General features: G+C 48.9%; 1 protein-coding gene across 1 annotated transcript in view; it reads right to left on the bottom strand.

The window, feature by feature from the left end:
• LOC147688866 (ferroportin-like) overlaps window positions 1–15917 on the bottom strand; it is a 230718-nt gene that overhangs the window by 171217 nt on the left and 43584 nt on the right. The window contains exon 3 of the mRNA XM_086939832.1: window positions 9551–9710. Coding sequence (XP_086795958.1) covers window positions 9551–9710 — 160 coding nt within the window. The remainder of the gene's footprint in view (window positions 1–9550; window positions 9711–15917) is intronic.

The raw sequence follows: 15917 nt of genomic DNA, 5'->3' as shown, positions 1-15917 counted from the left end.
TGCCCAGCGCCAGGTTTCTTCGCATCCGGGGTCACTAGCACTGTGTTTGCGGCCGTGGTAGCGCCGTCCGTGCAGGGAGCAGGCCAGTTGCGCCCTAATGACCTTCGCTTCCCAGCACACTCCAATCTCCACTGCCCAAGGCTAGCTGTGACTGCTCGTGAGGGGGCAGAGGCACCATGTGGCCACGCGGCTCAAGCGGCGGGCAGTGGCATGCTGAGTAGGTGTAGCCAGCCCTTAGTCTCCACTATGCAGGAAGGGCGCGGGGAGGGGGGGGGGGAGGGACAGGCCCACCGATCCACCGGCAGGTAGCAGCCCACGTGGCACGATCACAGGCAGCGGCCCCCCAGGAGGTCCCCAGCACTTCCTCACCCCCAGCCCCCAGTTGCAGTGAGCTCGCGGAAGGCACACGGGCTCCTCCGGCAGTCCGCCGTCTAAGGCCGGGGTCCCGTCCTACCACTGTCCGGTTCTGGCGGTAGCCAATGTCTTGTGCTCGCGCTCCTAGCGGAGCTTAGAACTGCCGCTGAGCGTCTCCGCAATCCGCCGTGGCCGACAGCAGAAAGGGGGAGGGGGGGGGGGACTCACCGCCGCTGATGACCGCTGTATCCCGGCAGGTCCCTCCGGCCCCGGACAGGCCGCTCCGCCCTCAAGGCCTGTCCCCCTCGTGGCGAGCCCCGGCCTCGAGTGATGTCGCAACCAGGCTCCCTCGTCGCCCTCCGCTGTAGCGTAAGCCGGTCAGAATGTTCAGACGGCTAAGTCTGGCGCCGAGCCTCGGAACGGGCTCAAACTTGGACAGGATCAGCTGGGCCCCCAGCTTCGGACTCGCTGAAAGTTTCAGGCGTCCATCTGCAGGTTTTCAGGATAAGAGTAGGATATTCCTGACCAGGCAGCCAGAGCCTCACTGAAGTGCGGCCATTAGCTCGTGCGCCCTCTAGCGCCATTCTAGGCCCGGAAATCTTATCTAGCTGTCTCTCCTTCTACGTTCCCACCCGTACCCTCCGTTCCCAGGGCTTGGCCCTTGCTGTGGTCCCCAAATTCAGGCTCAGTCGCATGGGAGGCCGCTCGTTCAGTGTAAAGGCCGCGGCAGCATGGAACTCCCTTCCTGTTGAAATCCGTCTGATGGAGGATCTCTTGACTTTCCGGAGGGCTATAAAAACATTCCTGTTTTAGCTGCTTTTATGTTTTTCACTCTCCTGTTGTGTTATGGTCTACCTTGTCTCTGCGCCGGGACGCTGCTTGGCTGGAGTATCTGTGCGCATAATAAATCAATATAACATAACATAACATAACAGCATGGCATAATGCTTCATGCCATAGGCAGGCATGAAGCATTATGCCATAGGCAGATATGAACCATTAGGTAGGGCATATCTCCATGAAGTTTGGTATCTGCCGTTCACCTATAGGTGCCTGATGGAGGGTAAAGAGTTTTATTTAAAAGGTGAAGATTACACTTCCACACCCCATCACTCATTGGTCTGTAGAAATATACAATTGCACGGCTTGTGTAATTCCGAAGCACCGAATTTGGCCTCTATTTTAAAAGGTACACCCGCCCCGGCTATTACACCGACTTTAACGTTGTTAGCAAACGGAAGTTATTTACTTTTAAATAATGAAGATTGCTGTGGTATGCTGGCAGGGTTTCCATACATAGTGACTGTCTCCCGACGTGTTGTCTGTTGTAAGAATGTCCCGTTTCCTCCTCCGCATGGGAAGCTCGATGTATCCATCTGGCCTTTTATTCCGACCTTGAAAGCATAGTCGAATAAGGGCTTTTTTGTCTCAAAAAGAAGTCGCCCTTATATCTGCCTGTGAAACATTCATCCTTCACGTGGCTAACACTCGTACCGAGGTACATGCCTTATTAAATACTGATCTCCCTCTGCATTTTGGAGCGTTGATTCATACTATATTCAATGCCTCTTCGACCACAGGTATGGCGCACTTTTTTAAAATAGTTAGTTCTGGCCTTGTGACTTCATTCCAAACTATATTTGGTGTGATACCGGCATTTTTTCATTCTATTTTTTCCATCCTCTTCGTGGTTTACCTGAAATTCTCGCCTTGGCTGACGGTGTTCTGTTATTAATTTGCCTGCTCAAAAATGGTTGCACATTCTGTGCCCCACGACAACCTGCCCCGGCTGCTCCAACTTCGTAATTGGATGCTTGAATGCTATGGATTGCTGCCTCTGGCTGCTTTGAGTGTGGCGTTTATCCTTCCGGTTTTCGTACTTTACGTACAGGCAGCCAGTTTTCCACTGCCTGGATTGTGATGTGAATGTTAATGTTAATGTTAATGTTAATGTTAATGTTAAAATATTTATATAGCGCAACGTACACCGGATTGGTTTCTTGGCGCTTCTGGGATAGGGCTCTATGGAATTGAGGCTCAGGAGGAGTAGGCTTGCTGGAATAGCCACGTTTTAAGCAGCTTTCTGAAATGAAGATGCGAAGCAATAGAACTGATTGAGAGAGGGAGGGAATTCCATATTTGGGGGGAAAGCGTGGAGAAGCGGGTGCCGCCGTATTTTAGGCGCTTAAATCTGGGAGTGATAAGTAGGTGTTGTCCAGCGGAACGAAGGGTACGAGAGGGAGTGTATTTTTTGATCCGATTTGAGAGGAACCTAGGGCCTTTGTCTGAGAGGGCTCTATGTGTAATACAGCAGAGCTTGAAAGTGCTTCGCTGTTCCACAGGAAGCCAATGCAATTTTTTTAACAAAGGTTTTGTATGATGGCGGGCCGGGAGTTGGAAGATCAGTCTGGCCGCCTGATTCTGTATCAATTGCAGCCTGTGTATCTGGTAAGCTGGAATACCAGCATACAGTGCGTTGGCATAATCCAGCCGAGAGACAATGAGGGCAAGGACGACCAGAGTGAGGGCTTCTATGGACAAAAATCTTTTTATTTTTTTTATTTTCCGTAACATAAGAAAGCAAGCTGATACCACAGAACTAATCTGTGGAGTCATTGAAAGATCACTGCTGATTTTTACGCCTAGGCTGTTTGCGGAAAGAACTGGGGTGGGTGGGGGGCCCAGAGCGGGAGGCCAGAAGCTGGTATTCCAGGGGTTAGAGGGCGTGAGTGTCAAGACCAACTCTGTCTTGTCAGGATTAAGCTTCAATTGGTTGGTGTTCATCCAAGAGCTGATGTAAGTCATGATCGACTGTAGATTGATTTCAGAGAGTCTCGTAGGTTGAATGTTAAAGATGAGTTGCAGGTCGTCTGCATAGTTATAGACCAGGGCTCCCATTTCCCTCAGGGCTGATATTAGAGGTTGCATGTATAGGTTGAATAAAAGGGGGGATAATGAGGAGCCCTGTGGGACTCCGCAGGAGAGCCGTCCTTTTTTTGAGCAGATATTGCCCAGTCTGACAGATTGAAGTCTGTTTGTCAGGAAGGATCGTATCCACCTCAGGGCCTGTCCTCCAACCCCAGCGCTGTGGACACGGTCGATCAGGATGTTATGATCGACCGTGTCGAACGCAGCCGAAAGATCAAGGAGGATCAGGGCCTGGGGGGAGTTGAGGTCCGCCCCCATGCGTAGCTCATCCATGACCGTTACGAGGACTGCCTCGGTCGAGTGGGCAGGCCTAAAGCCAGCTTGGTGAGGGTCGAGATAATGAGACTCCTCAATGACAGAGCTCAAACATTCCGTCACATGTGTCTCCAGTATTTTACTAAGGTACGGTAAGAGAGATATAGGACGATAGTTACTCAGCACTTGAGGGTCCGCCCCGGGTTTCTTGAGGATGGGGAGGATCTCTGCACTTTTGAACGAGTCAGGGACTGTTCCACTGCCAAGGGAGGTGTTGAGCAGGGATATGGGTGGATCAGGGCATGCGCTGAAGGCTTTGCGAAGTATGTGGGGGGGACCACTGTTGAGAGGGGAACCAGATTTGACCCTGTTCGTCAGTTTGGAAATGGAATCCGAGTTTATAAAGGGGAAATGGTCCAGTAAAGGGGGATGAATTTCACCAGGCAAGGCAGAAGGACTGGGGGTACTGGATAAGGGGATACTGGATTTTATTGTATCAATTTTTTCGAAAAAGTAATTATTTAGCCTGTCGCATAGATCTTGAGAGTGCACGGGTTGTGCGGACACTCTCTCCATCCCTGTCAATTCGTCGACTATCGAAAAGATCTCTCTGGTTTTATTTGCCGAGTTCAAGATTTTACTTGTAATGAACTCGGTTTTACAGTTTAATACAGCGGCTTTATAATCTTTGAAGAGAGATAGGTAACTGGTTTTTAGTTCAGGGTCTTATTTCCTACGCCACTTTCGCTCGGCCTGTCTGAGGTTACGTTTTTGAAGCTTCAGAGCGGGAGAAAACCATTTTTGGGCATCGTGAGGCCTGCGTGCTTATATGTGTTTTTGAGGGGCAACCTTGTTCCTAGCTTGTTCAAGCCATATGGCTAGGTTTTCCGCCTGAGTTGTGAGAGAGGTGTCTTGGATCGGCGGGGCAGTGTTGATGAGGATAGTTTTGAAGGACTCGATGCTGGCTTGGCCCCAATTCCTCGCCTTCATGCTGCTAGGTCTAGTCGTGGGAGGTGCAGCCGGCCCGGCAAGTGTGCATCTAATTAGACAGTGGTCTGACCAGGTGCAGGGAAGGACATCAAGTTGGGTGATGTCTAAGTTAAAAGACCAGACTTGGTCTAGGGTATGACCTTTATTATGCGTGGGGGTGTGAATATGTTGAGTACAATTGAGATTGATCAATAGATCTGTGAAGTCTCGGGAAAGGGGGGGTTTGTTTGTGTCGCCTGGCCAGTAGTTAAAATCACCCACGATCAACACTCTGGTATGATTGATAACCAGATGGCCAATTAAGTCAGCGAACTCCAATGGGTAAGATGGCATATGCAATGGAGGGCGATATGCAACAACGCATGCCAGCGAAGAAAGGTGAGTTTCCAATTTGATAAGTGTTTCCGTCTGGAAAATTTGAATGGTTGAGAGTGCTGTGAACTGGTGTTTTTTGTGGATGATTGCAGCCACGCCGCCACCCTTTTTTTCCGTGTCTCTGTCTACATGGAGGATGTAGTAGGGAGCGGGAATGGCTGCTAGGATGTCCGGGGAGGAGGCATCATGCAGCCAAGTTTCAGACAGGAATAAAATATCCGGCTCAATCAGCTCTATCAGGGAGAGTATCTCTAGGTGGTGCTTGGCGATGGAACGAGTATTGAGATAGTATATTGTTAATGCGTCGCTTTTATTCTTGGGGATAGCAGAAGTCGGGTCTAGGGCGATCTCGCAATTCTGGGCAGTGAGGGCAGATGATATCCTCCTTGGACGAGCGATATCAGAGACAACTGAGGCGGGCACTGGGGTCAAAAGGCCGTGGCGTTCTAGTAGATGTTGCTGGGTAGTGCTTAGCTCGTAGTTACTGCGAAGCGCTAATAGTTGGTTGGGTGTGTAAGATAAAGTTCGAGCATAATGACCTGCCCCCTGACCCGGCCTGGCGCGGACGGGCTTGCCTTAGGCGCGCCCGCTGCGCACATCCACTGCGCGACGGCCAGCACATCCGTTTTATGGGAAGAGGAGCGTGTTGGCACTAGACCGCTCACCCGTGTCCCAGCCGGAAGTGTAGGGAAAGTGAAAAATAGCAAGCCGCCTCCCTCCACAACAATCGAGCAAGCTCGTGGTGGACCGGGGAGGTAAGGAGAAAGTGAAAGGATATGTTAGGCAATTATCAAATCAATGTCCTAATTTCCTCAGTGCCAAATAAGCAAAGTAAAATACAGGCAATTTACTGTTTAGCAGCATCAAACGTAATTTAAAAAAAAGATAAAAACGAGCTGCACTAACGCCTAAATCGCGTTAGCCTACTCCTAGGAAGCCTGCCAGAAGGGTAGAGCACGTCCGCTGCGCGACGGCCAGCACATCCGTTTTATGGAACGAGGAGCGTGTTGGCACTAGACCGCTCACCCGAGTCCCAGCCGGAAGTGTAGGGAAAGTGAAAAATAGCAAGCCGCCTCCCTCCACAACAATCGAGCAAGCTCGTGGTGGACCGGGGAGGTAAGGAGAAAGTGAAAGGATATGTTAGGCAATTATCAAATCAATGTCCTAATTTCATCAGTGCCAAATAAGCAAAGTAAAATACAGGCAATTTACCGTTTAGCAGCATCAAACGTACTTTTTAAAAAAAGATAAAAACGAGCTGCACTAACGCCTAAATCGCGTTAGCCTACTCCTAGGAAGCCTGCCAGAAGGGTAGAGCACGTCCGCTGCGCGACAGCCAGCACATCCGTTTTATGGGAAGAGGAGCGTGTTGGCACTAGACCGCTCACCCGTGTCCCAGCCGGAAGTGTAGGGAAAGTGAAAAATAGCAAGCCGCCTCCCTCCACAACAATCGGGCAAGCTCGTGGTGGACCGGGGAGGTAAGGAGAAAGTGAAAGGATATGTTAGGCAATTATCAAATCAATGTCCTAATTTCCTCAGTGCCAAATAAGCAAAGTAAAATACAGGCAATTTACCGTTTAGCAGCATCAAACGTAATTTAAAAAAAAAGATAAAAACGAGCTGCACTAACGCCTAAATTGCGTTAGCCTATTCCTAGGAAGCCTGCCAGAAGGGTAGAGCACGTGAATGGGCTCTGGATTTGTGGCTCTGCAACACAGTGTCTCGTAACCCGGATTATGATCTACTTATGAGTCCCTTAGTTGCTCATGAACTAGACTGTTCTGGTGTTGGGATTATGGCCTGGCCAGAGGCTCATGGAGTCCTCGGCAATTGGAATATATGGACTGCAGCCCTTGACTTTCTGGCATGCAGTTATCTCAAAGAACATCTGAGTTGTCCTCTGATGATGCTAGAGGCTCCGGCTGTTGAGAAACATGTGTGTTCTTTTCCATTACTGAATTGGATGGCTGAAATGTTCACTGACAAAAACAACAACTTCCTATTGGAGGCGGTTGCAACGTTCTGTGCCTATACGCTGTTGGATTGAAGTGACAATTTTTTTCCTACTTCATAGACAAGTACTGGACCATGAATTTTTCATTCATTTTTCTCTATGCTTTACATGTATTTTGATATTTTGCCCCCCTGTTGGGTTTTATAGGTTTTATGGTTACTAATTCGTATTTTACTCCCAATTATCCAGTTTGGCAAATTTTTAACTTGCTTCTGTCTCATTCGAACTTGAACTCTGCGTTCTAAAAATTGCCCCTCCCCCCCTTATTGTGCGTTCTCTGCTCAAGGGAGGGTGTAGTGAGGGCTGGGCCTGGTTTGCGCACATTGCTATGTTAGCATAGGCTTAATAGAAGTTTAAACGCCATTTTACCTTTTGCTGCTTTTTGCACACAGCAGTGCATATAGCTGTTTTTGTAAGTTAGGCTGTGTGAATATCTTCACATGAGAAAGGCTTGTTTTCGGCATCCCTAGACCCACATCGCAACCCTAGTCTGTACAGTGAGTGCTAAAGACTTCAAGGTTATCATAACAAGGTAGCTGTTGTTCGGACTGATTGTTTAATGTTTTAGACATAACATATATGCAGCTGCAAGCCAACGGAGATTCTGGCACCTTTAATATTGCACCGTAGGCATGATTTCACACACTTGGAAGAATCCCGTTTCCAGAGAGACAGAGAGTGTTTGCAGATCCTGATGTGTTTCACTCTTGGTGATCTTAGCGGTAAGGGGTCCCCCACACAAGCTTTAGAGACCTTCTATATTTTATAAATCACAGGGGCATATTATCAACAAATAGCAATATTTATCGCTAAGTAGGGTTAGCGTTAATTTTTTTATCGCAGCTCATCACAGGATTTTATCACTGAGATAACGTGCTATTAGCAACGTTTATCTCAAAAGCTGTAAAATTTCCGGCGATAGCGGCAAAATCCATGAATATCGCTGAGAATACAGCGATATTCACGCATTATCTCTAACAGGGTCTTAGCCATTATATCCACCTGCCATTGGATATAATGGCTAATAGCTGGTCTGAGCAGGTGTTAGTTTTTGGAGATATTCAAGCTTAGCGTGAATATTTCCATCGCTACGCCTGTGTTGCTAATATGCGATAGCGATGTTAGTGACTGCTTTCAGTCGCTAACAGGTTGGGTACGCCCACTTTACATGTCATTAGCGATAAATATCGCTGACATGCAAAGCTGGTCCCAAACCACTCGCTATCGCCTACAAGCTGTCGCTAACTGCTGTTAGCGACAGCTTGCTAATAGGGCAATAGGCAATTTCTGATGCTTTAGTGGCCATTTTTGGTCGCTAATCGCCGATAATACTATCTCCCCCCTTGATAATATGCCTGCAGTACCTAGCTAGGGAGGGTGATATAAATAAGCGCTATAAGACCTGTTTTCACCATCATTGTAATATGATTTCTCCTTTTTTGTTTTATGGGATTGTAACCATACTGATCATATTATTTCTAATCATATGTCTGCTTAAGTTAGCAAAAATACTGCATCTGAGACCACGTCGTTAAAATAAATATTTTAACCTTTCCAGTGTCTCTTTTTTACACCTCTTGTGGACTGGTATGAGAATAACAAATGAAGGAGTGTTTTTGCTTCCCACCATTCCTGAGTATAACATAAGTCGCATGTTCTGGGTTGTCTAATCATTGGTTCCTTTGCTATAGGGTGAAGAGATATTGTGACACTGATGCTAGCTGGTTAGGGTTTCTAGATACTGAGGTGAGTTTTTTTGTCGTCCAAAATTCACTGAGGTCCTGGGTCTCTGTGCACAGTTCTGTGTAGGAGCAGAATCCTTGCAACACTGCCTGCGCTTGAACTTTCAGGGGCACACACATGATATTAAAGTATATTAGATTACTATTAATTGATGTTGTTTTTTTCTGACAGCAGCACAGATGGGAGAAGGTCATTAACCTACATGGATTAGATCTGGCTTGACAGTGCATATGTCACCTGACCAGTTAACCTGGACCAATATTATTCCACATTTATTTGCTTCCACATACATGCATATCCATTCTCATTCTCTATTTAATTGTAGTCCTTCCCATTACCATACCACATTCCGATAAGACCAGGCCTATTCGTTTTGCCAGGCCTATTCGTTTTGCCAATGCTTGTTTCTTGAAGTTTCTGAGCTAAGTATTTTAAGATGATTACAAAGTTTCTAAATACAATTACACACAATTTTGAATTGTTTAGCATCACATCTTCACACATCCCTAAAATACATAGCATCACACATTTACATTGTACATTTGGAGTAAGATGATTATAGGAGACTGATTAAGAAAATCAAATCTAATTTTCAAACTGGCAGCTTATAGGTGGGCAAATGTGTTACATGTCAACAAGTAAGTTCACACCTCCTGCTCTGGAAATATGTATTTTGCATTCAATGAGTAACACACAATTGATAATTACATGTGTTATGTTTCCATATAGGGGTTCTTGATCTTTTTAGGTAATAATACATCGTTGAATCTCACAAAGAAAATAAATGAGTAGAAATTAACTGAATATCAGTTAGTTCAATTAACTTTTTTTCTGCTGTAGCTCGTAGATACAGTCCATTGCAACTGTGTGCCACAGTACAATCAAAGGTACCTGTATTTCTTGGTTTCCTGTCAATCCAGTCACCAATTAATGGCCCAAACACCAACACGGATCCAGCTACCACGAGACCAAACACAGCGGTCAAAAGTAGGTTGTGTCCATATAACTCAATCAGGAACACAGATATGGCAAAATGCCACATTCGATCTCCCTGCAAAGCAGAACAACGAAATGACTTTATTCCTACATAAAATAATCAAAGTGCATGATACATCTACTGAGTCTACTAACAATGTACATGGTAGGTTAAAGTAATGCGAGCTAATAAATGAGTATATTTCTTTTTATGGTTTATGTTAATACACTTATTAACAACAAAAGGAATTTTAGAAGGGTTTTCTCTGTGGTGATTTAAATCAATATATTGTCTTACTAGACTAGGTTAGGTTTGTGCATCAAGCCTACAAAAAGACCACACACACTTCACATTGTTACAGATTGTTTACATTAGTATACCGTGCCACAGTTTACTGTCTTTCTCCACCGACCTGATATTTAGCATCTCAAAGCAACACCAATATTTGCAACGGTCACAGTCTGTGTGGTGAGGTAAAATCCCTGTTTAATTGCAGCATGTCAGTGCCTCATCCTATAGAATAGTATGTATAGTACATGTATGCACGGAACGTCAATTGGTAACTCATAAATACCTTTGCAAACTGAAGGGTCAGTAGTTCTACATAAACATGCTTAATAGTCCACTGAGGCCCATATGTACAAAGGGATTGTGCATTTCTTAACAATCGAATCACTATTTCGGTTCGTTAAAAACTAACACTGACTTTCGGTATGTATGAAAAATAATTTGAAACATCAGAAAGGCCATTAATTGTCGCACAGACTGAAGTAACCCACCTCATTTAAACACATTTTATATAACTTCAAACAAGGAATAAATAGAGCACACATCACAAGAGCAGTGATAGATAGCTTGTCAAATTAATCTCCAGCCCTTTTGTATGGCTGCCTCCACCTTGCAAATTTAATCCTAAACAAGTACAGAAAGTTCTTTCATGAAATATGGATACTTTCCATCAGTAACAAATAGCAAGGTCGAACGATGAACACCAAGAAGTCTATGGAGAAGTCTATTCTCCTTTAAAGCGGAGCCAACTGGTATTCAATCAATCAATCAATCAATCATGACATTTGTATAGCGCGCTACTCACCCGGAAGGGTCTCAAGGCGCTGGGGGAGAGGGTCCGTTCCTGCTCGAAAAGCCAGGTCTTGAGTTGCTTCCTGGAGGAGAGGAGGTCCTGGGTTAGCCGAAGGTGGATGGGGAGGGAGTTCCATGTCTTGGCTGCCAGGTAGGAGAAGGATCTTCCTCCGGCGGTGGCTCTGCGGATGCGTGGAACGGCGTTGAGGGCGAAGCTGGTCGACCGTAGCTGGCGGGTGGGCGTGTAGAAGGTCAGGCGGTTGCTGAGGTACTTGGGGGCCAGGTCGTGGAGAGCCTTGCGTGCGTGGGTGAGGAGTCTGAACGTGATCCTCTTGCTGACGGGGAGCCAGTGCAGGTCTCTCAGGTGGCCGGAGATGTGGCTGTGTCGGGGGATGTCCAGGACGAGTTGTGCGGAGGCGCTCTGGATGCATTGGAGTCTTTTCTGAAGTTTGGCTGTGGTTCCGGCATAGAAGGTGTTTCCGTAGTCCAGTCGGCTGGTGACGAGTGCCTGAGTGACCGTCTTCCTGGTTTCGGTGGGGATCCATCGGAAGATCTTTCGGAGCATGCGCAGGGTGTTGAAGCACGATGATGAGTCCAGGATAAAGCCCAGGTTACGTGCTTGGTCCGTTGGCTTGGGAGTGGTGCCTAGGGCAGGGGGCCACCAGGAGTAGTCCCAGGCGGAGGGCGATGACCCTAGGATGAGGACCTCCATCTTGTCTGAGTTCAGTTTTAGGCGGCTTTTCTTCATCCACTCGGCGACGTCTCTCATCCCTTCGTGTAGGCTGGTTCTGGCGGTGGCGGGGTCGTTGGTGAGGGAGAGGATCAGCTGGGTGTCGTTGGCGTAGGAGATGATGTTGAGGTTGTGTTGGCGTGCGATGGCTGCGAGGGGGCTCATGTAGACGTTGAAGAGGGTGGGGCTGAGCGATGATCCCTGTGGTACGCCGCAGATGACTTCAGTGGCCTCAGATCTGAACGGGGGGAGGCGGACTCTCTGGGTTATTCCTGCGAGGAACAAGATGATCCATTTCAGTGCCTTCTCTTGGATTCCGATGTTGCTGAGGCGCTGCACTAGGGTGCGGTGGCAGACAGTGTCGAACGCTGCGGAGAGGTCCAGGAGGATGAGGACCGCTGTTTCCCCGTTGTCGAGCAGGGATCTGATGTCACCAGTGGCTGCGATGAGGGCGGTCTCGGTGCTGTGGTTGGCTCGGAAGCCGGACTGCGAGTGGTCGAATGATCCGTTTGTCTCGAGGAAGGCGGCAAGCTGTTTGTTGACGGTCTTCTCGATGACTTTGGCAGTAAAAGGGAGGAGCGAGATGGGGAGGAAGTTCTTGAGGTCGGTGGGGTCTGCTGTTGGTTTTTCAGGAGGGCGCTGAGCTCGGCGTGCTTCCAGCTTTCCGGGAAGGTGGCGGTGTTGAAGGAGGCGTTGATGATGTCCCGGAGTTGGGGTGCGATGATGGAGTCGGCCTTGTTGAAGACGTGGTGGGGGCAGGGGTCGTTTGGGGATCCGGAGTGGATGGTGTTCATCGTGCGGGTGGTGTCTTCGGTGCTGACCGGGGTCCAGGCGCAGAGGGTGGTGGTGGGGCATTGGTTCAGTGGTTGGGTGCGTGGTTGGTGCGCCGAAGCTGTTGTGTATTTTGGCGATCTTGCGGTGGTAGAACAAGGCAAGTGAGTCGCAGAGGTCTTGCGAGGGAGTGATGTCATTGTTTCCGGCGCTGGGGTTGGAGAGCTCTTTGACGATGCTGAAGAGTTCCTTGCTTTTGTGGGCGTTGTTGTCCAGTCGTTCTTTGAATGCTGTCTTCTTGGTGGTGCGGATCATCTTGTGGTGTTTGCGGGTGGCGTGCTTGAGGGCTGTCATGTTGTCTGTGGTCTGGTCATTGCGTCAGGCTTTCTCGAGGGTGCGGCAGTTCTTCTTGGAGTTCTTAAGTTCATTGGTGAACCAAGAGGCTTTCTTGCTGCCGTGTCTGCTGGGAGGGGTCTTCAGTGGTGCGAGGTCGCCTGCGCAGTTGGTGATCCACTGTGTGAGGTTGCTGGCTGCTTCATTGGAGTCCATTGTGCTGGCGGGAGGGTTCTGGCTGAGGAAGGTGGTGAGCTGGTCGGCGGTGATCTTGTTCCAGTTCCTGCGAGGAACCTGCTGCGGGTGGTGGTGGGTCGTGGTTCTTCTGAAGCTGAAGTGGGCGCAGCTGTGGTCAGTCCAATAAAGTCCGGTGGAGTGGCTGAAGGAGATGTACTTGCTGGGGGAGAAGACTGGGTCAAGCGTGTGGCCGGCATAGTGTGTGGGGGTGTTCACCAGTTGCTTGAGACCGAGGTTGGCGAGGTTGTCCAGCAGTGTTGTGGTGTTGCTGTCCTTGTTGTTCTCCAGGTGGAAGTTGAGGTCCCCTAGGAGGATGTAGTCAGCGGAGGGGAGGGCGTGCGGACTGCTGAAGTCTGTGTCTTCGCTGAATTGTGTGCGTGGTCCTGGGGGTCTGTAGATGAGGGTGCCTCTGAGTGTGGTCTTGGGGTCAGTGTGTATCTGGAAGTGGAGGTGTTCGGCGACGGTGAAGTTGTCGTCGGAGCTGGTCGTGATGCGGATGGTGTTCTTGTGTACGCTGGCGATGCATCCTCCAGGATGGTTGACGCAGTCCCTCCTTGTGATTTTGTATCCGTCCGGGATGGCGATGGCGATGTCGGGCGCTGAGGAGGCGTTCATCCAGGTTTCCGTGAGGAAGGCGACGTCTGGTGATGTTGTGTCGAGCAGGTTCCAGAGTTCGACAGCGTGTCTGTGGACGGAGCCAGTGTTGAGCAGGATGCACTTGAGGTGGTTGCTGCTGGTGCTCGGCTTGGCGGGTGTGGTGCAGGTGAATTTGCAGGCTTGGCAGGTGAAGGGTCCGTGGGTGCGTTTCGGAGTGGCTCGGTAGCAGGTGGGGGTTTGGCCGGCGTTGAGTGCATTGAGGGTGGCGGCGTCGTAGGTCCATCGTGTGGTCTGGTGTCGACAGGGGCCAGGGGTCCTGGCACTGGGCGCGGTCCAAGCGCGGACGGGCGCAGACGGGCTTGCCTTTGGCATGCCTTCGGCGCACAATCGGCGCACCCGCTGCACGGTCGCTCTGGGGGCATCATAAATCAGGAGCTGGGAGGGAGGAGCAGCAGGGTGGCGGGAGCGGGTGGCGAGTGGGCTGGAGGGGGGCGGGGCCGCAGGGAGGCAGCGGCGGGAAGGTCCGGAGGTCAGGCGACTCAGCGGCGGCTGGGTCGCCAGGAAGCGAGGCAGCAGTGCTTGGGGGCGACCTAGCCTGGTAAGAGGCTCAGTGGTCGCTCCCTGGCACAGGTACAAGGTCCCCTTAAATCAGGAGCCGGGAGGGAGGAGCAGCAGGGTGGCGGGAGCGGGGTGGCGAATGGGCTGTCCATCGCAGCCACAGGGTGCTAGCACTTGACCTCTACTGCACCCTATGGGCATGGTTAGCAGGAGGTGAAAAAGATTCATGCGAAACCTCGCCAATAGAAACCCCTCATGTGTGGATAAAGACCCCAGGAGATAAGGCTTGGTAGAAGGAGTTGTTTTGAGCATTAAAAAGGTGCGAACACTCGGTTTCTGAAGTTCCTGCTCATCCCTTTCCAGTTTCCTTACAAAAGAGGTCTTCAAACTTTTGGATGCCGAGACCCCCCTGTCAGCATTTTCAGGCGTAAGGACCCCCTCCTGACAAAAATTTCTAAACCTGTAGGCAGGGCTACTGGAATTATGAGGCAGGTGAGGACCAAATTTTGCGACAGGCTTGACTAAATTGTGTGGGTAGAAAATTTAAATAATGTTAAGTGATGTGTATTTTGGGATAGCATCGCTTTATTACTTTGAAATGTTTACAACATAGTAACACTGAGGAAATATTTCACCCCATCAGTACCAGTTTATAACCAAAATACAGCAATTAACATCAGAAAGATGTCTAGTCAACCTTTGTGACAGGCCTCCCACTCCGCAGGAATATGCGCTGCTGCTTTAGAAGCTCACCTGGCCCTGGCCCGGAGTAGCAAGGGTCCCTTCAAACCCTGGCCGTCTTGTGCAGAGTTAAGCATTTTACCCATGCACCTTTCCTCTCATCCCTCTCTTCTCTCCTCTCCCAACCCCGGATCCTTCTCTCACATTGCAAGCCATTTTCTTTCATCCCTTTTTACAATTTCTGAACTCCCCCGATTCAAACTCTCATTTCACCTTTAATCACCTCTTGCCATTCTGTCTTTTCACTGCCCTCATCTCCAACAGTCTTTCGCATTTATCTCATGGCCTCTCTGGCCCCGTCACATCCCCTGCACCTCAGCACTTCTCATTCACCTCAAGTCTCTCCATTCAAATTTTTGTCTATTTGTATCTTACACCTCTCCAGTCCCCCCATTCATCTTTCGCATCACCCCTTTGTCTTTCACACCTTCTTGAACCAACGTCCCTCTCCCCTGTTGCCTCAGCACCAGTGACTAATTTGAGCAGGTTGTTTCCTGTGCTCCGCACTGGCACCTAATTATGCACACTGGCACTATGACAGACTTCCAGATGGTGCCTCTGTCTGTGTAATTTAGAGATGAGCAGAACTGCTGTTTATTAATTCAATATACACTAAAAATGATAACCTCCTGACACCCATGCCATTCTTTATAGCTTTGGGGACTTGAAATAGTCTGAATAGTCACACTTGTACAAGTGTTATGGTTGGTGGTTGCATAGGTATTGCCATTGGCCGCACAGGCCAGGCAATGGTTGGTGGTTAAAGTTGCAGTGGCCTACTGATGAGGGCCCTGGCATATTTTTTTTTTTTTTTAAAACATTTATTGCAACATTATGAAAATACAAGTATGGGCCTACAACCACAGGGGCCGGCCGCTAGTCGAAAACGTTCCCAAACATATCACGGTTCAACACAGCTCATCAGCCGACAACCCTGAGGTCTGGCAGAGATTCAGGATAAGGTGTATCGTGGAGCGTATAAGTAAGGTACAGAATATAATAAAGCTTTTCATTTTATAATATAGAAATAGACGGATCAGGTGCAATATAATCAAGCTAAAGGAGACGGGGGACAAACCAAGAAACAGGATATACGTCAGAAACAACAATATGGGGGACCCTAGCGCCAATACCTATACAGCGATGTGAGCAACAATACAGGAGACAGTTCCATGAGCGCTAGGTCCCAGATCCCGCCCCCCGGGAATGTCGATTAACCTAAAAAGCACTAAATT

This window comes from Lissotriton vulgaris, chromosome 10, assembly GCF_964263255.1.
Source record: "Lissotriton vulgaris chromosome 10, aLisVul1.2, whole genome shotgun sequence".
Taxonomy (NCBI): domain Eukaryota; kingdom Metazoa; phylum Chordata; class Amphibia; order Caudata; family Salamandridae; genus Lissotriton; species Lissotriton vulgaris.
This window is presented reverse-complemented; position numbering and strand designations above follow the sequence as displayed.